At 54.0% G+C, this 20164-nt stretch overlaps 9 protein-coding genes across 9 annotated transcripts; 3 read left to right on the top strand and 6 right to left on the bottom strand.

Annotated features, from left to right (window-relative positions):
- Positions 1–1807: 1807 nt before the first annotated feature.
- On the top strand, positions 1808–3964 carry KRP23_1133 (E3 ubiquitin-protein ligase UPL3; the record flags this gene model as incomplete). The annotated part of the gene is made up of 1 exon (XM_067881687.1): positions 1808–3964. The coding sequence occupies one exon, from the start codon at positions 1808–1810 to the stop codon at positions 3962–3964; it is 2157 nt and encodes a 718-aa protein (XP_067751701.1).
- Positions 3965–4029: 65 nt separating this feature from the next.
- KRP23_1132 (IQ motif and ankyrin repeat domain-containing protein 1) lies at positions 4030–5920 on the bottom strand (the record flags this gene model as incomplete). Its single annotated transcript, XM_067881676.1, has 2 exons — positions 4030–4272; positions 4340–5920. The coding sequence occupies 2 exons, from the start codon at positions 5918–5920 to the stop codon at positions 4030–4032; spliced, it is 1824 nt and encodes a 607-aa protein (XP_067751700.1).
- Positions 5921–6033: 113 nt separating this feature from the next.
- Positions 6034–7437, top strand: KRP23_1131 (Vacuolar protein sorting-associated protein 37A; the record flags this gene model as incomplete). The annotated part of the gene is made up of 6 exons (XM_067881663.1): positions 6034–6113; positions 6193–6309; positions 6378–6420; positions 6490–6860; positions 6930–7185; positions 7246–7437. 6 exons carry the CDS (start codon positions 6034–6036, stop codon positions 7435–7437), a joined length of 1059 nt encoding a protein of 352 aa, XP_067751699.1.
- A 79-nt stretch (positions 7438–7516) lies between these two features.
- On the bottom strand, positions 7517–7774 carry KRP23_1130 (Anaphase-promoting complex subunit 11; the record flags this gene model as incomplete). The annotated part of the gene is made up of 1 exon (XM_067881652.1): positions 7517–7774. One exon carries the CDS (start codon positions 7772–7774, stop codon positions 7517–7519), a length of 258 nt encoding a protein of 85 aa, XP_067751698.1.
- Positions 7775–7897: 123 nt separating this feature from the next.
- Positions 7898–10576, top strand: KRP23_1129 (putative GPI inositol-deacylase C; the record flags this gene model as incomplete). Its single annotated transcript, XM_067881641.1, has 1 exon — positions 7898–10576. The coding sequence occupies one exon, from the start codon at positions 7898–7900 to the stop codon at positions 10574–10576; it is 2679 nt and encodes an 892-aa protein (XP_067751697.1).
- A 78-nt stretch (positions 10577–10654) lies between these two features.
- Positions 10655–12542, bottom strand: KRP23_1128 (Eukaryotic translation initiation factor 2D; the record flags this gene model as incomplete). The annotated part of the gene is made up of 3 exons (XM_067881630.1): positions 10655–11423; positions 11498–12327; positions 12396–12542. 3 exons carry the CDS (start codon positions 12540–12542, stop codon positions 10655–10657), a joined length of 1746 nt encoding a protein of 581 aa, XP_067751696.1.
- Positions 12543–12724: 182 nt separating this feature from the next.
- On the bottom strand, positions 12725–15406 carry KRP23_1127 (Serine/threonine-protein kinase STY8; the record flags this gene model as incomplete). The annotated part of the gene is made up of 1 exon (XM_067881618.1): positions 12725–15406. One exon carries the CDS (start codon positions 15404–15406, stop codon positions 12725–12727), a length of 2682 nt encoding a protein of 893 aa, XP_067751695.1.
- Positions 15407–15718: 312 nt separating this feature from the next.
- KRP23_1126 (putative ubiquitin carboxyl-terminal hydrolase MINDY-4) lies at positions 15719–17827 on the bottom strand (the record flags this gene model as incomplete). Its single annotated transcript, XM_067881607.1, has 3 exons — positions 15719–16576; positions 16644–16781; positions 16868–17827. The coding sequence occupies 3 exons, from the start codon at positions 17825–17827 to the stop codon at positions 15719–15721; spliced, it is 1956 nt and encodes a 651-aa protein (XP_067751694.1).
- A 548-nt stretch (positions 17828–18375) lies between these two features.
- KRP23_1125 (Anaphase-promoting complex subunit cdc20) lies at positions 18376–20061 on the bottom strand (the record flags this gene model as incomplete). The annotated part of the gene is made up of 2 exons (XM_067881596.1): positions 18376–19764; positions 19837–20061. 2 exons carry the CDS (start codon positions 20059–20061, stop codon positions 18376–18378), a joined length of 1614 nt encoding a protein of 537 aa, XP_067751693.1.
- Positions 20062–20164: the final 103 nt, after the last annotated feature.

Genomic DNA, 20164 nt, shown 5'->3' with positions numbered 1-20164 from the left:
ATCATCAGCTCAAAAGCAGTTGCAACAACTTGATAGTGAAGATGCATGCCATGTGGAGGTGAAAAATGAAGGAGTGCTGAAAATGCCAATGTTGCCAGGAGCTTGGTATGCGGCAGTACTTGTGAACGAGTCCGGCGAGGTCCGTAAATTAAGTGAAGGGAAGCGTCAGACAAGCGAAAAAATGCTGGTAGCTCAGGATACGCACTCAGTGAAACTTCTAGCTGACAGCCGCATTGTCCGCAAGGTGCCAGTGAAGTCCTTACGCCTTCGAATGCTGCAGCCCCAAGTCGGGAGTGTAGTTGAGGTTGATGACGCTATGGGAGAAGTTACTCGCGTTTACAATAATTCCTCGAATTCGCCGAAGGCAGGGAACACCGCAAACAAACTGTTGGATGTGAAAATTGGTGCCGGTATCGAGGAAAGTCGGGTAAAAAGGGATCGGGTCCACTTTCCGCCGCATTCAGCAGCTACATCTAAATCTGGGGGCGAAGGTGATCGAATTGAGGCGATGAGTATTCGGCGAATGTTCCCTGCTCGGGACAGTTCATTGCTAGCCGGCAGTGTTGGCGATCGGGTGTGGATTTTACCTCCTTCCGGGTCGCGTGTTAAGGATTTATGCGTGGCAGGAACGATCAAGAGCTTTCCTTCGGGGTTGGATTCCATCCGTAATTCTACCTCTGTTCTTGTTGAAATCTCGTTTGGGTCGACACAATCACCTATCGCAGTGAAGGTTAATCAGGACCGAGTTCTAAACTTCGCTGCTGCTGGTGGTGCCTCGTCAGGTCGCGGCCCCTCGCGTTTACTGGCAGCATTGCAGATGGCATCAGGACGCGGTGGGGCAAGTAGAATTTTTGGTGGTGGACGGAATGGTCAAGACAGCAACAACTCTGCCATTCATCGCGCTTTTGAGAGGGTGGCAGGGTCGTTACAGCAAAGTCGACTTGGAAGCGGACTAGGATCTTCAGGCTCGGCGATGGATCAACTTCGAAACTTGATATCACGTAGCTCTACATTTAATGTCTCTAACGCGCCAAGCGATGTTGACGCAGCTGAACAGCCTTCGACAAACGCCCAAGGCCCCCAATCCAGTTCTTCACCAAACGAGCCGATTGGCAGCGAAATACAAACCGAAGAAGAAACCTCCGCGTCTTCCTCCTCCAGCGCGAGGATATCCAGACAGCAGAAATCTTCATCGAGAGGAAAAACGACCGAAGAAAGCTTGTCAACGCTACAAGAGCTTTTAAAGCCTGAAGGAGCCAAACCAAAAATGACTTGTTCGACGCTACCAAAAGTCAACTTGGTGGTTGGATTTCGAAAATGTGATGCGACTGCTGCAACTCAAGATCGGATTGTCGTGTCATCTGAATTCGGTCTTCATCGTGTCGACAAAAGTACGACAATCAAGGATGCACCTGAAGCCTCACTTTTCATCCAGTTGAACCCATCTTCGCAGCGATTCGAGACAAAATCTGGCGTTCGTAAGGCCTGGCTAGACATCTTCAATTCGTTCAGCGGGACCTCAGTGTCAGGGGCGGCGAAAAAGAAGAAAAGGAGGAAGCTTTCACCAACAGCTCACCAAAAGACTGTGCTCGATGGAGCTCCTTGGGACATTGAAAAGTTTATCGCATTCATGCTGGCAGTACATGGACCTACGAAGTATGCCAACACCGGATCAAACGCTAAGTATTGCGTTCTTTTTTCCAAGTTTGCAGACCCCGACACGAATCGGCGACTGCTGAAACCTGATGGGTTTATTTCACTTCTGGTGCACGAATGTAAAGATGCTTTTAAGTCGAAGCAGCTACTCATGTTCCTGCAGCCGCGAGGATACTCAGAGAAATCGTTGACTGTCAGTGCGTCTCGCAGTAGCAGTGGGGATGATGAAGAGGAAAAGGTTTCACCCACTAGCAGTGGAAGTGCCGGAGATAAGGTTGCTAAAATGGCCAGCAGTAAAGTGCTGCGACAGCCTGTGGTTCTTCGTGGCTTCCCTCCAGACCAGAATATGCTGAAATGTGTCGAGGACCTGCGCCAAGAGTATCAAACTCGAACTGTAAGCAATGGTATTCGCAATGACACAAGTTCATCTTCGGGGGATGCAGCTCTACCACCGTGGAAGCTTACGTACAAACTCTACTGCGATTTCCAAGTCGAGTGGGAGTCTCAATCTTCCTCGAACTGTAATATTGATTCGGGCTCTGGGGCGGAAACATTAGAGCATTTGGCAGCATTGGAGGCGAGATCATCAACGCGGCTATTGTCTCATGGTATTGTCACACTTAATGGTATGGATGCGAACGAGGCAACAGAAGCATCTCGTTGGCTAAGTCGGATCACTGCCTCTCAGGCGGGTAGTGGTACGCGTGACGGGCTTGTTGTTCCTGACTCGGTGGCAAGTGCGGTTCGCTTGCTCCGCTATTTATTCCAATTTCGCGCGGATATGGCATCTCTCGATGAAGCACTATGGACCAGCCCGCGATTGTATAATAAGTTGGAGACACAGTTGCAAGATGTACTCTCCATGTGTAGTGGTATTTATCCTCCTTGGTGCGATGCGCTGGTCACTCACTGCAAGTTCTTCTTCCCGCGAGAGCTTCGCGAAAAACTATTCCGCGCAACATCATTTGGCTGCACGCGGTCACTCCACTGGTTTCGTAATCAGTTGAATATTGAGGAAGGCTCGGCCGATTCATCCTCTTCAGTGGTGGGAGCTGGCATTTACAACCAAGAGATCTCCATTTCACCTATCCCAAAAGAACGTGTCAAGGTTCATCGCGAAAATATCCTGCAATCTGCAGATGCTGTGATGAAAATGCACGCGAAGCGCAAAGCTATCCTGGATGTAGTATTTGTGGGTGAAAAGGGATATGGCTCGGGCGTCACAGCTGCATTTTACTCAACGACGGCGCATGCACTGCAATCAGTGACTGAAAATCAAAAGAACCGATACTGGATACCTGGCGAAGGCGATGACGCAGAAGCTGTGAAAGCAGAAGCTCAACAGGTCGATGGGGATGGTGTTGCTGTTGACATTGCAGACGATGGATCAGTGATCCGCCATTCAAACGGGCTGTTCCCATTCCCCCACCGCACTCCAAGCACAAAGCTTGTTGAGCGTTTCCGCATGATGGGTAGGTTAGCAGGCAAGGCGCTGATGGATGAGCGTTTGCTCCCGTTGCCGCTTTCTCCGCAGTTTATGAAGCTTGTGGTCGGCGAAAGTTTCGGATTGAACGAGCTGGGTGACATCTTCCTGAGCCACGGGCGAATTCTGTATTCAATGTGCAAGGCTTCAAAGAAACTTACGGCGGGAGAACAGGATGTTCAAATCGACCAGATGGATGTCCAAGACTGGTTGGATGCTGTGGGCTTCACGTTCATCGATCCGTTTACGCAGGAGGCTTTGGTTGTTGGCGGGAAGGATATCGCTGTGACCGTAAGCAACTTGACGCTGTACGTACAGGCCGTGCTGGAATTATGGCTTGACTCAGGAATCCACGCGCAGGTGCTGGCGTTCCGCGAAGGCATCAGTGAAGTCCTTCCGTTTGGAAAGTTAAGGCTCCTGTTTGTCCCCGAGCTGCTTGCCTTGCTATGCGGTGAGGATGACATCAAGTGGGATGTGGCGTCGTTGCTGAAGGAGACAAAGCTTGCACACGGATACACAAAGGACAGCCAGCCAGTGCAGTTTTTCCTCGAGGTGTTGGAGGAGATGCCAGGGGTAGAGCGCCGAGCGTTCCTACTATACGCAACGGGCTGTCCGAATCTACCGCCTGGAGGCTTCCAGGCGCTCAAGCCTCCCTTCGAGGTCGTTCGGCGGGTCGTTGATAATCTGGATGTGGATCGTGCTCTGCCGTTCGCTCGTACATGCACAAACACGCTCCATTTGCCAGCCTACTCGAGCAAGGCCGTGCTAGCGAAGCAGGTGGCATTTGCTATTGCCAACAGCCGCGGCGTGATCGATCGTGACTAAGCGGTGCCGGTGAAAGAGTGAGACTCAATGGAAATTAGATTTTGTTCGCAAAGCTTGCAAGTGTCCTACTTCGGTGTTTTTGTTGGGGGCCTTTTAGCTTTAACCGATTTTGTAGTGGAAGTCTTGGATGCATTCGCTGGAGCTGCTGTACTTGCACCCGATTTCTTTGGGCTCTTCCCGGCAGTTTTCTTCGGGCTTGCTTTTCCTGTCTTCGGAGGTGGCTGCTCTGGTGATACGGTTGCTGTTGTGACCAGGGCTACGGCCTGTGGTCGGTGCTCGTTCTCCCAGTCAATCAAAACTTGTCGAATCTGGCAAATTCGAGACACGTTAGCTTGTCACTCTTCTGGCAGAGTAAGTTTGAGCGTCCTTCCTTACCTCTGCTCTGGATTTTACAATGTTGTTTGCAGCATCAAGATCGTCTTTGGCGAAGTAGTATGCGTTCTTGTTGTACTGGTTCTTGAGACTCGGGTCAGCCCCGTTGTCCAGGAGAACTCGAAGACTTTTCTTCGCTTCGTGAAATACTGCGATGGCAACTGGTGTCCATCCTCGACAGTCCCTAGAGTTCACGTTGACTTTCCACACTCGCGCCAGCATTGCTGTTCTTGTTGTTGCTTGCTGCTGTGACGTTGATGCGCTAGCAGCGGCCATCTCACGCGCTTGGACCTCAAAATCTTTCCCCCTCGAGATTAGTACGGCCACCATTTCTACATGATCAAACTGTGCTGCGAGTGAAAGTAGTGTACTGCCTTTTTCGTCACGTATGTCTGCACTCGCTCGGGGACGCTCTCCAGTTTCCAACGCTTCATCCGCGAGTTGTTCCAGCCTCTTCTCAAGTTCCCCTACATTCCCTCCGCGAGCAATTTCTAACAACTCGGAGTGAATTTGCATCAAGGCAAACTGCTCACGCTCCACATGATTCGTGATCCGCTCCTGCCATTTAGCCTCAATCACCTTCCGGCGCTCTTCGACCAGCTTGTCAGTCTTTGAAAGGTCCCATTGCGCCAAGAGCGCTTGCGCCTCGGCATTTTTGGCGACGTCGTAGGCTGTATCTCCTTGCTTCGAGCGCAGGCGCGGGTCTCCGCCGCTATCTAAGAGCAGCTGGATCGTGTCAAGGTGGCCGTTGTATGCCGCGCGATACAATGGCGACCGGCTCTCGTCGTTGCACTTGTTCGGGTCGGCCCCACGCTCGAGCAGGAAGCTCACAATGTCTTTGTGCCCTTGACAGGCAGCTTCAGACAGCGCAGTGTGACCGTGACCATCTTCGCTTTCAATGTCGTAATTCTTGTCGAGGCAGCTCACAACAGTCTCCAGCTCGTTGTCAAACGCAGCCTCCACCAGTTCAGTACTGTTGCGCTTCGTCTCCTTCGCCACACCAAGAAGTTTCGCCAAGTCAGCGGTGTCAGAAACGCCGGCGTCCGACTTGCCTCCTTCCGACGGCAAGTGCACATGGATGACACACATCTCCTTGGCTGTTGCTGGTGGCGGCACCACAGCTTGACAGAGCACCACAAGCTTGAAATGGTCATTGATAACGAACTCTGTAACCTCAGGATCCCCTTCATTCGGTCGTAGCAGCTTACCAAAGACTTCAGGAGAGAGTAGTTGCTGCCGCGAGAAAACTTCACGCGGGAAACAGTCGGGAACGAAGAATTGCTCAAGTTCCAACGCCACCAACGCGTCGAAGTTCACAATAAGTAGCGAGCCGTGCTTCAACGCACCTACGAGATGACGACGCAACGAATCAGGCGCCATGTCAGCCGGGTTGGCAGCCATGAGAATGGTGCCGCGCTGGTACTTGAGGAACCGCGTGGCTTGACCTGTGGGGTCCACCACCAACGGGAACTTCTCGGCCACGTACACGGCCGTGTCCATTGCGTCCGTCAGCTCCTTCAGCGATACGCGCATAGTCAACAGCTCGCCATTCCCTCCATTGCCCTCACCTTGCTGTGTAACCATCTTGGAGCTATTGCTGAACGGGAAGTTGAAGTGAGCAGCAGTAATAGTGACATTGTCGTCTAAAGTCACTGTAACGGGGTACGTCCGATCGGAAAATGCATCAGAATCGAAAAATGTCGTTCTTCGGGTACCGGAGCTCATCCTCGAGCAGGTCGTCGCAGCAGGAGACGCACCTGAGTGAGCTGGAGCGGCTGTGCGTAGCTTCTCCCTCCCTGCCTTCTCCTATATATGCTCCCCGATTCTCACGCACTGAACGCTCTTGTGCATTGCAGGAGGGGGCGCCAGCTCTCGAGTCTCGTGCGCGCAGGAGGCCGAGCCAAGAACCAGCAGCAAACGACTTTCGAGGTGCCAGTAGCTGACACTCCGCGAGGATCTCTGACGCTGCAACTGTAAGTCGATTTTCATACTGTGAAAAACGTGAAAAATGACAAAAAATTCATTGATCTTCTTGTTACAGACAGCTGCCAACGGAGTTCCCTGTGAAGGTGCCAAGGCTCAAGGTGAGAAGACGATATGCAGACCTTCTAGTGCAACTTTTCTTAATTTGTAAGATTTGTGTTGGTTGGAAGGCGTCAATCCCCGTGCAACATCGGTGGCTGGATGCAGCAGGCAATGTGCAAGGCCATCCGGACTTGAACAAGTGGACGGCGCACTCGGACCTCGGACGTATTGTGGCGGAGATTGTCACGGAACTGCGGGTTGTAGCGAGTACTGCGTCGAGCAAGCCTCCGGTGTCTCCAGCACAGAGCAGCTCCCCTGCACCTGTGGCATCGCTGTCGCCGTATCCGGGATCGCGAGCTAGTTATCTTTCGCCGAGCCGCCAGTCCCCACAGGCTCAGATCCAGCAGCCGAAGCAGCAACAAACGCCGGATACTAGCAAAATGCAGCGTACTCAGGTGCCGGTGATCCCTCCGGTTTTCCCGGAGCTGGAAGAACTCTCGTACGTTTGAGAGAAGTGCTTTTTGTTATTTTCAACGATGGACTAACGCGTTGTTTTGAATGTGCGCAGCCTCTCGCAGCTCGAGAAGCTGAATTCGGACAAGCGAGTGCTCAAAACGTTTGTAAAGGAATTGACCTCAGTCAAAGAGTTCACGCAGCTGAGAGATGAGGTCTTGCACAGCAATATGGGTATCGCCAAGACGACTCTCGGCTATGAGGTTGAGCTGCGCGAGCTTCAAGAGGCGGTTGAGACACAGCGGGCAGAGCTGCGAGTTGCTCAGCAGGCCCTGGCGGAGAAACAAGCACGACAACAGCGCATCGTTGCCGTACGTAACCTGTGTAGCTATGTGCAGGTCATTCACTAATCGTCGTGCTTGTTGTTGCAGCGCCATCGGCCAGACGCCCTTCTCGAACAGCTTTCAACAGCCGCAAAAGACGTGGACAACGAGACGGACGAGGTCGCCACGCAGTTCTCGCATGGTGACATGGACGTGGCCCAGTTCATCTCCACCTACCTACCTCGACGTAATTTGTACCACGAACGCACGCTCAAGCTCGCGCGAGTGCACCAGCACTAAGGAATGTGACAAGAGACGAAGGGAAGGTGAAGAATCAATAGATATTTGGTGGATGTTTAGCTTCACGACGCCATTGTCTTCAGTTGCGGAACTTCCAGTCTTGACGGCACATGGGGCAGTGCTGGCGCATGGACTGCAGCGACTCGAGCCATTTCATGAGGCAGTGCATGTGGAAGGCGTGATTGCACGCGCCCCACACGGGCGGGCAGCCGTCGCCTGGCATGGTGCAGTCCGGGCAGCACGCTTCGAATGCGTAGCGGCAGATGCCGCAGCACTCCTCATCCACGCCCCACGTCCACGTCGCCACGCCATGCCACCGCTTGACGGTCACCTTCATCTTCAAATCCAGTATTACCGACCTCATTATGTGTCAAACATCATTCAGTGTTAGTAGACAATTCTGTACCATAATTTGTACTATTGGCACATCCGCCACGTGCTCATTATCCAATTTGCCGTCATGGCTCCTCGACTGCTGCTGCTGCCGTTGCTGGCGCTGCTGAGCGTAGCACTCACGGGCGTCTACGTCGCCGACGTGGTGTCCACTAAGACACACGCGTCTGCTTGCGAGATGACGTGGTCCTGGCCCGTGTACTCGCCCGTAACGTGGCGCTCTTCCCCCTCGCACGCAAAATACCAGCTCTTTCGCGTGGACATGAAGCAGGAGCGCACGTCGCTGGCGGGCGTCCCAGTACTCTTCGTGCCTGGTCACATGGGAAGCTACAAGCAGGCGCGCTCGCTGTCCCGGCACCTATGGGACGCGGACGAGACGCTCTTCGACCTGTTCGCACTGGACTTCCAGGAGGAGCCCACGGGGCTTAACGGAAACTTCATCACACAGCAGGCGACGTTCCTGAATGACGCAGTGCGTGCAATTCTCAAGGAATACAAGAAGCAGAACAAGAAGAAAGTGGAGAGTGTCGTGATTGTGGCACACTCGATGGGGGGAATTGTGGCTCGCACGGCGGAGTTTCTACCGAATTACAAGAAGAGATCTATTCAGCATGTTGTGGCACTGGGTGTACCGTACGAGACCCCGCCGTTTCCGTTTGATGCAGAGGTGAACGCGGTGTATGACAGGATGAAGATGCGCAGGGACGAGCAGGTGGTGTACGTGGCGGTGGCGGGAGGACACAAAGATATGTTGGTGCAAACGCCGTTCACGAGTGTCGATTCGGTGGCAGACCCGTCGAGAGCGTTCGTGACGTTGGCGTCTGCAATCCCGACGGTGGAGACACCCGTGGACCACTTCTGTCTGCTGTGGTGTCATCAGCTATTGAAGGTCGTTGCCGAAAGTTTGTACAAGGCTGTGGATCTAGAGACGAGGGAGTTAGTGAGAAACCCCAATGTGCGACTTGCAATTGCAAAGGAAACGTTGCTTGGTGGAGTGGTTGGTGAGGATGGGGAGATTGAGACCGCGTCGAATGTCTCGCTGCACCGTGCGTACGTCCAGGATGGATACTACCCTGGCGAGTATGCTGGATATACGCTGCTATTGCCGCACTTTTTGACGAATCTGCTTCGCACGAGATTCATGACAATGATCGTCATCATGTACGCTCTGACACTGCAGATTTTTTACGCGCAAGTGGCGCAGTGGCAAACCCGATTCAACCTGCACTCATCGGCATCACCCCAAGATCTCAGTCAGGAGAATTTCCCTTCATTTACGTCGATGCTACACCCTGCGGCTCATGCACCCGTATTCCTGAAGAACATTGTGGCCGTCGTATCAAATGTTTTGCATGGCAGATCGAATCTGGGAACGAGTACGACAACAACTGTGGCGACTGCAGTACTCGCTCTTGTTGCGGCAGCTGTCGCAGGCTACATGGGATATGGCAAGCTGTTGTCCGATGACAAGACAGCTAGCAGTTTGGTCACGATGGTTGCTGAGGTTGCCATTCTCTACGCCTACGCGTTGGGGTTGCTGTACGCCCTCACGCACCTTTTCTCAGTTTTGCAGCGTTTTGTTGTTTCACCGATCGTCTCAATTCTGGACAACGTGACTGATCGTCTCAAGCTGCGTCGCTGGATGGTTATCATCATCATCCATGGAGCTGTACAGCTTCTGGGACACATTAACAGTTCGTCCTCAAGCTCATCAAAAGTATTCGGACTGGTTGTGGTGGCGGCATTCGCAGTTTTTGTTCTGTATTTGTTCGTACTGGGTGGAAGCAATGACGGAACCTCCGACCAACAGCGTATGAAACGCTCGCTTTTTGCCGTACTGTGGTTGTCCGTTTTCCCGTGGGTAGGAAAAATTGCGTTCTTCGCTAGTATCGTGCAGTGGCCGCCGTCAGAGCTTCCGAATGATCTGCTGGTTGAAGGAGGATCCTACATCGCCATTTTGAGCGCGTGCACGTACCTTATCAGTCTGTCGCTTGACTGCATGACTCCACTGCCCCCGACGGCTTTCTTCGGAGCCTCGTCGGGGCAGGATGCGGCTTCAATATACGGAAAGTCTTCTAGTAGCAACGTCAAGATTACGGCGGAAAACTGCCCGAAGTGCATCTTTGAAGATGGCGGCCCAGGGGCCATTCTTGAAGAGTACAGTGACCGCACAACTCGCCGTGTTGTGGCGGGCAAGACTGGTGAGGTGGTCTATGTGGGCCCAACCTTTCGTGTTGTTTCGTGCGACTGTGTGTACCGGTTCAAGAACTCTCGGGACTTTTGTGATTTCTGTATCCGATCGTGTCGTCTGTGCGGAGGTGGAAATGGAAATTTTCAGGAGGCTGCCAAGTACAAGGACTTTCTGGAAGAAAGCAAGGTGGATTTGGCCATGCATGCTCTCGTGCCAATGGCTTTCCAAATGTGCGCCGCGGTTCAGGTCACCTACGGCTTGTACCAAGCGCATCTGTCGTTCTATCTCACGCCGGTATGCGTTCTGGCGCTCGTTATCTACCACACCGTGCTTCGCCATCCGATTGAAGCTCGACGCATTAAGAACAAACAGCGCAAGAAAACATCCAAGAAGAAAAAATCATCAAGCAAGCCTACGTCGGAGCAAAATTCTACGACCACGACCACCAGTGAGACCACCACCTCCCGCAACAAGAAGAAAAAGAAACGCAAATCGGGAACATCATCAACTTCCTCCGCGTCACCGCTGATAGAAAAGGCTTCTACCTCATCCTAGAACGTCTCCTATCTGTTTAGATAGACTTCACCACTACTTTTTCGGTGTACCCATTCGTACACATGTTAGCGCTCCAGCTCACTTTTTCTTCTTGGCCTTGACATCCTTGCCATACGTCACAGCGCAGTACTTCACGTTGATTCCGTACTTGGTGCTCAAGTATTCCAACACCTCGTTAACCATCTGGCCATGGATCTGGATCTCCTCCCCCTTACTCTTGTCTTCGGACGCCTGCACAGCCGCGCTGCAGCCCCATTTCTTTTGCGCCTCCTTGGGAAACACAGCGGCGTCAATGCCAAATTGCTGGTAGAATGCCATGCTTGTGACTGTCGTGTTGTTTCGGCGCTTCAGCTTTTCAGCGTGAATCGCGAGCGGGCGCAAGTTGCCGCCATGGAACTTCGCGGCATGCGTTGGAAAGAGCTTGATTCGGTGGTAGTGCGTGCACTTGGAAAGCAAAAGATTTAGAACTTCCGGGCGTGCGAGCCGGTCGGGGTACCCGCCAGCAGGTATCTTCTTGCCGTAAAGAGCGTCTGTGAAAGGACCATTGAGTCGGATGAACTTTTTGTTTCCCGCGTCCACCAACCCTTGGCTCTCAACGTATTGGTTTACCAAGTCACGAATCTCCGTAGACGACCAGTACTTTTGTAATGGCTGCCCCGCCACAGAGCCCGGCAGAATAGATGGAAGAAGCGTCTTAAGTGCAGGCGAGAGTCCGATACTTTCTTCCACTTCAGGTGCGTATTGGCCAGGAACGAAAGCAGGAAGGCCTGCAGCTTTGTTGGCAGCAGCCAGTTCTTCGTGTTGTGCTTCTTCGGCGGTCTGATAAGCTTCGTGCGACAGTACATCTCTGTTTCCAGCATCCACGACACAAGGAGTCAGCTGTACACCATCCAGTTCCCAACAGAACGAGTCTCTACGTACGGATGGCGTTTGTCCATGGCTGTGATTGACAGCACTCCGTCTTGGTCAGCAACAGCAAGCAGTCCGTAGGCAGCCATACCTTTCAGAAAAACCGACAGTTTCTTGAACGAGCTGTGCTTGATGTTAAGTGACACACCGGCCCGCCGGCACGGCAGCAACACATTCGCATGGAACGAACTCGCCAGCATCGGTAGTTCCTTCTCCCGAATGCGCGAGGTCCTCAACGCTTGCAATAGTGCCGCCACATAGTAGCTGTCCATCTGCTCCTTCGTCACCTCTTCCTTCTCCTTACTCTCCTCGTCTTCCTCTGCCTTCTCCTCCAGCTCCACACCTGCCAAACTCACTCCAGCGTCCTCTTCTTCTCCAACCGGCAGCACCCGATCACCCACAAATCCCTCATTCGGCAGTGTCTGCGGCCCCAACTGCCACAGTGAGTCCCCCACAACATGCCAAAGCTTGAGTGCGCGACCTTTCTTGCCGCTGCGCTCCACCTCAGCTCCATCCACGAGCATTTCGCCCACTGCGATGGCGCAAGGATTACCTCGCGCATAAACTGCTCTCAGCTCGCCTTTGCGCAGCGACTCTAGCTGCTCCACAGACGCGAACACCACGCCCGGCAGCATCACGTCGGCGCCACGCAGCACAAACTCGCTCACAGGAGCGTGCACCTCCAACGGAGGTAACAGCGACGGCGCCCGCCACAGCGCGTACACGGTAAAGCACAAGTCGCCCTTGCCCGACACGTCGAACAGCAGCGGCTCTTTGCTCTCCTCTGCAGCGTACACCACGACGCGGGAAGGTGCCTGGAAGCTCATCTTCTTCACGCCAGCCTGCACATACATAAATTATATAAGTAACCCCATAAATCTCAATATATGATACTTGTTTTCTTATTTGCCTTGGACGCGAGGAGCTCCTTGAGGATGGGGTCGTCGGAGCCGTCGCACGTGGCCTTGAAGCGGTCGGCCACATCGCGCCGCAGCTTCTTGGCGTCTTTGTTCTTCAGCAGCACGTTGCCGCTCACCTTGGCCGGCTTGGCGAACATGATGCTCTTGATATTGTGCGTTGGCTGGCAAAAGAGGAAAATGACGCATTTTCAACCAATTGGAGAATGGGTTCAGGCAAGTTGAAGTGGTCGAGGACAAGTTGCCTTTTTGCTAATTGCTAACTAATTAGGATAGCAAAGCATTTACTTTACTAACAATTGCTTAATTAAATATGCTCTATCTAAATGATGACAACGGATGACCGGGAGGAGCCCCAGCCGCTCTCGAAAGTCACGTTGGGGGTGTCGTTGGGGCCGAGCTCCACGTCCTCGTCGACGCTAACGACGCCCGACTCCATGTCTTCCCAGTTACCACTGGTGGCATAGTCTTCGAATTCGTCTGTCTCGGCTAAGGAAGGTTGCGACGCGGCGTCGTGCGAAAGCAGCTTCCCCGTCGAGATGCTCTCCTCCATAATGGCGAACCACTTCTTGTTCCGTCGGAATCGCCGCTTTTGTCCGCGCTCTTGTCTACCGAATCCGCGACCAAGCATCCGACAACCACAAGCAGGTAATTCGGCGCTTGCACGATGACATGCCGTCGTAGAACTGCGCCTATTCTCGGCAGGTGGGGAGAAGCAACGTGTGATAATGGGCGAGTCTGTTGCACGCCGACCGGGCTTCTTGGAATAGTGGCGATGACGACCGCTGTCGAAAGTGAGCGGCATGCGTTCGTCAATGAAGTCTGCGCTCACCGAGCTCATGGGCGTGTGGAACGCGCTGTCCGGGGTGGCAGGAGCGTACAAATCCAACACATCCGAGTCGAAGTAGAACAGCTCGGACGTTTTGCGGAATGACGCCTGGTGGTGTGCGTGGTGCAGGAACCCAGCACTCATGAGCGAGTTTCCCATCCGATAAGCTTCTGACGCCGAGTCCACGAAGTCGAGTTCAAGCATACGCTGCATCAGAACCTGGCCGTTCACCATGGACGGAGCCTCGGAACGCTCAAGTGCTGTAGCAAGACCCAGCGCAGTTTGCGCGCTAACTTCTTGCTGGAGAGTCTCGAGTGCCGTAAGAATGTACGTTGCGGACGGTCGGCGCTCGGGCTGCTGGTGCCATGCATCTGTAAGCAATCGACACAGTTCTGGGTGTAGCGACGGACTAAGCGGAGGACGCTCACCATTGAGAACACTGTCAAATACCTGGAGGTGGCTTCGTGTTGCCTCCGGATACTTGGAACCAAGAGGATGTGCGATATCCCACAACGTGATAGCGAGCGAATAGATATCCGCGGCCTCGCCATAGACAGCAGTGCCAGCCTTGCCCTCGATCAACTCTGGAGCCATATAGTCTGCCGTACCGCGCACTGTCATCGCGCTTCGACCTCGAACACGCATCGACGGTCTCAGGGAAATAGGTGGTGGCATAAAGTGCGTCGCTGTTGTCGGAGTTGTGACTCCCAGGTACGACTCCCCGAAGAGCATCGTTGCTGATGTTGCTGCCGTCGTCGAACACTCCTCGAGCACACTGTTTAGCTTGTCATTCTTCTGGCCTGTAGGAACGCTGCGTGACTCGCCAAAGTCGGTCAGCTTACAGGTACCATAGTCGTCGACGAGGAAATTCGACGGCTTGAGATCCCGGTGCAGGAACGCTGGTGTGAAACTGTGCATGTACACAACTGCGCGCGTGGCATCAATCATGTAGTTGAGATCAATCAGCAACTGCTGCCGCTTCCGTAGCCGACCTTGAGGGGTTATACCTTGCTCGCAGTCTTCTTCATCGCTTCGTCGATGCAGCAACCGAAGTCTAGCGCTGGTACGCGTGACCTCTTCGAGAGATCCTTGACACAGCTCCGAGACGAGGCAAACGGTCGGTGGACACACACACATCCCGTAAAATCGGACGACGTTCGGATGATGCAGTGCTCCACATAGTGCTGCTTCGTGCGAGAACTCGGCCACGACGTCTTCGGTAAGTACTCGTGGCGTGTACACTTTGACAGCGACTGGAACCCTAGAGTGGAGGGTACCTCGAAACACCACTGCACTAGCACCTGCACCGATCTTCTGGTGCAGTGCCAGGTACGCGAAGTCGATAATCTGTTTCCGGTGCATTTCAATGAGAACATGAAGTCCTCGGGACGACACGCGCTCGTGGAGGTAGTGGTGTTTCTGTCGAAACAGCGATTGGAGGTGCACCGCGCGTCTTCCGAGTCCTCTCCAGTGTGCCGTATCTGCCTTCAGCACTCGCCAAATCACCACCGGCACCAATGACCCCCAGAAAACGCTGGCGAGACACACCGTGAACGATGCATCGATAAAGTCCGTGCCAAGATAAAACAGCTCCGTGTACGTCAACCGCAAGACGTAGTAGATCCCCACAAACACTGCATATTCGCGCAGAGTCTTCCGACTTGACCTATCGGACGGACGCAGACACACCCATCCAAACACCAGCACGGGCAACGCCCCCGTCACCATCGTCACGTAGTGAGCTGCCTCTGAATGCCCCGCAAAACCCACGATAGGGATATTATACGTCGCAAGCAGCAACGACAGCAACGAAGCTCGCACCAACGCCCTCGTCGTCACCGCTCGTTGCTGGAGGTACAGCACCGGCAGAGCAATGACGAACAGCCTTCCGCTGTAGTAAGCCTCGTTCGTCACGCGGCCAGCGTATCCCAGTCCCAGCGTCAGCATGAGCGTCAAGTAGACCGTGTACACTAGAGACACTGCAGTGAGCAGCCACAGCAGCGGCTGGAACGCAGGCAGCAGCACCCTCCGAGCCGCTCTCGTGTCGCCTCGCAACGCTCCTGATCGGTGGTGTCGCATGTAGACGACGAGCCACGCGCAGAGCACGAAGATGGCTCCGTAGCCCAGCGCCATGGCCCCCAGCAGCAGCCGGACCCGCAGCAGCACCGAGTCCATGCGTCCACCGTCCGAACAACTTGTGAGTTTGAGTTGAGCAGGGCGAGAATATCTGCGGCGAGAATATCGGTGCGCTGGCCTGTCCTCTCACCGTTCTCCGGGCTTGGTTCCAGCCTCGCGCTCTCTTGGCCGACGCTTCGTTCCAGAAAGGAACGAGTGCACGCACGCACACGCCTCATATTCAGCTGAACGCAAGAGCCGAAACCTCCAGCGGTAATGATTCTATTCTCCGCTTATCTCATGGGATAACGTTAGCTGTCAAGTTGATTTGCGGTGGCTGAACCCCGTTAACTCACGCGAGCTGTGTGTTGGTCATAGCAATGGCTCGACCCCGTTCCAGTCGACCGTGGCTCGCGGCCACTTGGTGCGGAGGACCAGGTTGAGTGGAGGGATGAGGTCGTCGTGGCTCGCCATCGTATGCTGCTCCACTGCCAAGGTGTCGACGGTGAGCTGGATCTCCTCGTCTTGGTTGGCGAGGCCGTCGTAGTACAGCAAGTCGACACGGGGTCGGGTCTCCCACGCTCGGTCTTCCAGTGACCGGGGGTCTGCTACGAACAGGACCGAGTAGTGCGACTCGCTGCAGACCACCCAGATATTCACGCGGGGCTGTTTGAGGTGCGAGCCCACGATCAGGTTCTGGTACGCCTCGAACAGTGACAGGAACCCGATCTCCGATTGGGACGAGATTCCTCGAAGCACGAGGGCGTCCGGGTCCGTTGCACTCGTGCCTTCCAGTACTTGGTCACCGTCGAACACGTTGCTGCGTGCGTAGCCACAGAGCAGCAGGTTGACGATTTCCTGGGTGCAGTAGTCGTGTGCACCGATGAGTTGGCCACCCGAGTCGCCTGCGAGCTGGTCCACTTCGCTTTTGATGGTATCGGCGCCCTTGGTGAGCAGTACCGACAGCACAAACTGCACGAGACCGGAGCCTTTGGGTTCCATGAACTGCGGCAAGTGCGCGGTGAGTACTTGTCGTGCTTGCTCTTCTGAGGTCGCAACGTGCAGTTTCAGACCAGCCATGAACCTGCGTTGGCCACCTGCGTTGCTATCTTTTACAGCAACGACACACTCGATGGCTGCACTGCCATTTCCTCGAGAAACCCGAGCGGCTTGCCAGAGAATATAGGCCAGCGCCTGCACTAAAGCGCGTTCCTGGCTAGGAACCCCGGCCTGCAAACATCAGAACGAGCCTCAAATTTTAGATTTTTTCGGAAAGATGTTTATGAGATGTACTTACGTTTTTCCAGTCGACAGGAGCATGCTGCAGGAGGAAGCGCAACACGTAGCCCTGCACTACTGCTAAGATACCACACGGCCCACCTTGGTGCTGAACCAAACCATACTGGAGATCGGGCACCCTCGAGAATACGAAACCCTGCGGAATACAATTTCAGCAGCAAACAAGTATTGTGAGCCACAAAGAAGTCATAGCATCGCTGGCATGAACGACATGAGACTCACCTGCTCTTCCCAGTGACTGCTGAACGCTTTCTTGGTTGCGCCAAAAAGTAGTTGCTGCACTGCTGTGACGTCCGTAGCAGTTGGAATTCGCTTCGTGCCAGCGGCAAATATAGGGCCGGTGTTGCTACTGGGTCGACTGGATTGAGCTCTGCTTGTTGGTGGTTGATCAAAAAGCATACCCATATCCTCGCAATCTTCCACTTCCAAGACTTCGAGCGAAATATCAACGCTCTTCGGCTCGGGTGTTGCAGTTCGGTGGGACACAACAAATGCGGTCGTTGGCACCTCTTCCGAGGCTTGCGATGAATTCGATTTGGAGCCCGAATCGTCTGCATCTACCTTGCTATTGTCGGCTGCGTCAATTTTCATATCAAGCTCAGCATCGGGTTTGGAGTCGACAGGTTCAGCCTCACCGGATTCACACTTGCTCTTGTCCTCACTGGAACGCTTCCGCCGCGGCGATGCCTTTTTGACTGCCGCGTTGCTCTGCTCTTGCTTGAGATCTTTGTATTTCAGGTAGCAATGCTTTTTGGTTCTGCCATTTCCCACAAGACCTGCGATCTGCCTCCAGCGTGCGTTCTTGTCTTCTACAGAACTCGTTTTCTTGATCGCTTTCTTCAGAGCACTGACATCTTCTTTCGTCCATTCCAAACCAGCATCAGTTTCGGTATCCTTAGTCGCAGAGCTGGCTCCTCGTCGACTGCTAGGAGTCTCCTTATTCTTACTGGTCAAGTACTCCAGCAGACTGATGCGTTCATCACAAGTTTTCTTCTTCGCCTCCATGTCGTTTAAAAACCGCTCGCTCGCAATTGCGGACACCCGAGAAGCAGAATCTTTCCCCATGAACGCGTCTAACGCACGCGGACAGTTCCAGCTCTTCAGGCAATCGATCACAACCAGTTCAGCCTGGCGAGTGACATCTGTATCTGCATCTTCCATCTCAATAGCACTCTTGGGCATCTTCGAGCCTACAGGGTAAGTTTGACAATGACAGCAGTACCAGTGGACGCCCTCAACACAACCGACAGTTTGATCGCGTCTACAATCGCCCCCACAGAGATCGCTCACAACTATTTTTGAGAGAATAACGTGAAGCATCTGTGCTGGCCCCGAGACCAACCGACAGAGAGCGCGATCCCATGCGAGTTAGAGCAACAACCGCAACAGCTTCCAGGATATACAAGCACACACTTCATTTAAAATATCGCCAGCATCCTTTTCTTCGACCACACTTTCGTCACGCTCATTTGAACCTCGTCTTCTAATATACGAGCCTGTTGCTTCATGTCGTCAAGGGAATCCGTCCACTTTACGCCAGCAATCCAAGCGTAGCTAGCGACATCCAAGCAGACACAGTATATAAGAAAAAAGCTCGAACATGAACGCACATTTCAACACCTCAGTAGCAGGCGAACGTACCTTCCACCTTCTCGCGCCCCCGACAATGAAGTCAAGCATACCACTCTGGAGTCCAGCATAAGCGCACAACCGCGATGCCGAAGAATTGCTTATCGAATGCTCATGACGCTCGACAGCGACGAACTGCTCAGCTCCGCAGCGCTCGAGCCAGCCTTTCGTGCTTTGCGGTTGGGACCGAATACCTTCCAAAATCGTAGTGTTTCATCCGCTGCACCGGAAACAACCGTCTCTCCGTCAGGCGATGCTGCCAAGTGCAACACACGAGACGTGTGACCTGTGAGCTCCTTCACCTTCGTCATGCTCGGGTACTTCCACAGGCACAATTCATTCTGCGAGTATCCATGAGACGACAGCAGCTCCTTCTCTGTAGCAGACCACAGCAATGAGCAAACCTGTGATCCTGTGTCGATGGAGTTCAGCATCGCGCCGTTAGTTGTGTTCCAAAACTTGATCGTACGGTCAGCCGTACCACCGCCAGTGGCAAGCAGGTTACGCTCCCAAGGACACCACGCAATTGCCTTCACTGCGGCTGTGTGTTGCTCTAGTCGGTGCGCGGGTGTCTGCATGCTGCGGCTAGTGCCAATGCTGCCAGCTTTCCACAAGCACAGCGCGTTGTCATTACCACCCGACGCCAGCATCGTACCATCAGGAGACCACTGCAGCCCGCACACTTCTTGCTCGTGGCTCGCCAGCGTTGAGAGCTGATGCTGCCGTGCCCGCACATCGTGATGAATGATCGTACTGTCGCGCGATCCCGATGACAGCACGTAGCTGTTCCAGGCCAGTGCACCCACGCGCGACGAGTGTCCATTCATCGTTCGAACTTGGCGCGAGGCAGCGACATCCCACAGTTGGACCACCGACTCGCTCGTTCCAATCGCCAAATGAGCCGATCCTCCTGCTGCGTCGCTCCACTGCACTGAGCTCACGTACTCGTCTCCCTCGAGCCCCATGAGCTCGTTAATATCACCAGTCACGGCGTTCCAGAGGTAGACACACTGGCCCAGAGCCACCGCCAGGACGTCGTTGGCCCCCCACGAGAGCAAGTTGAGGTAGTAGTCGTTCATCAACTCGGGCGCATCCAGCACCTTGATCGGCGCTGAGGGGACATGGCGGTTCAGCTTCTTCGCCGCCGCCGCGGGCACGGCGCTCATCTTATTGTGGGAAAATCTGGCCTGCAGCGTGGACTTGAACGAGTCTGGCGGGGCGATGGCCGGCTTGGCCTTTGTGAACTTGAGGATCTTGTGGTTGGCGTCGTCCTCCTTGCCCAGCAGCGCGCTGGCTAATCTCTTCTTGTAGATCTGTTTCTCCTCGTCTTCTGCTGCGGTGCTAGAGCTTGTTCCGGTTCCCGAATCTCCAGAACTTCTCTTGTTCCCACTTTTTGTGGCTGCCTCGATGGCTGCCGCGGTGTCGGGCGAGTTGCACTGCACCAGGTCGAGGTTCATGGCGCTCCTCGTGGGGATGAAGCGGTCCGACGCCTAAAAGCCACAAAATAAGAGCATTTAGCCTCACGTTTCTGGTAGAAAAGTGGAGATACGCTAGTATCGCACGTTCTTCTTGTTGCTGTTGCAGCTGGCGCCGCTGGAGGCCTCCGTCCTGCTCTTTTTGGCGCTCGAGATCCCCAACGCCGCGTTCTTCTTGGCGCTCGAGACCTTGCCCTGATCCACCTCCAACGCGTTGTGCGAGCGCTTGCGTGAGACGTTGCGGCTCGGGGGGGGACTTACGAGCAGTGAGGACGGCGGCACGCGCCGCACTTCCGCGCTGGGACTCGCCATGCTGTTGAATAATGTGGACTGGACTGGCTGCAGACAAGGGATATGCGGAAAACACCGGTTTAAGGGCATTGAGGGCAGTATTGGCTAGATTCTACCTTTTCAA

Source organism: Phytophthora ramorum (assembly GCF_020800215.1).
Source record: "Phytophthora ramorum isolate Pr-102 chromosome Unknown Phyram_PR-102_s0001, whole genome shotgun sequence".
NCBI classification, from domain to species: Eukaryota; Oomycota; class Peronosporomycetes; order Peronosporales; family Peronosporaceae; genus Phytophthora; species Phytophthora ramorum.
Note: the sequence above shows the minus strand (reverse complement) of the source record. Positions and strands in the feature narration are given on the sequence as shown.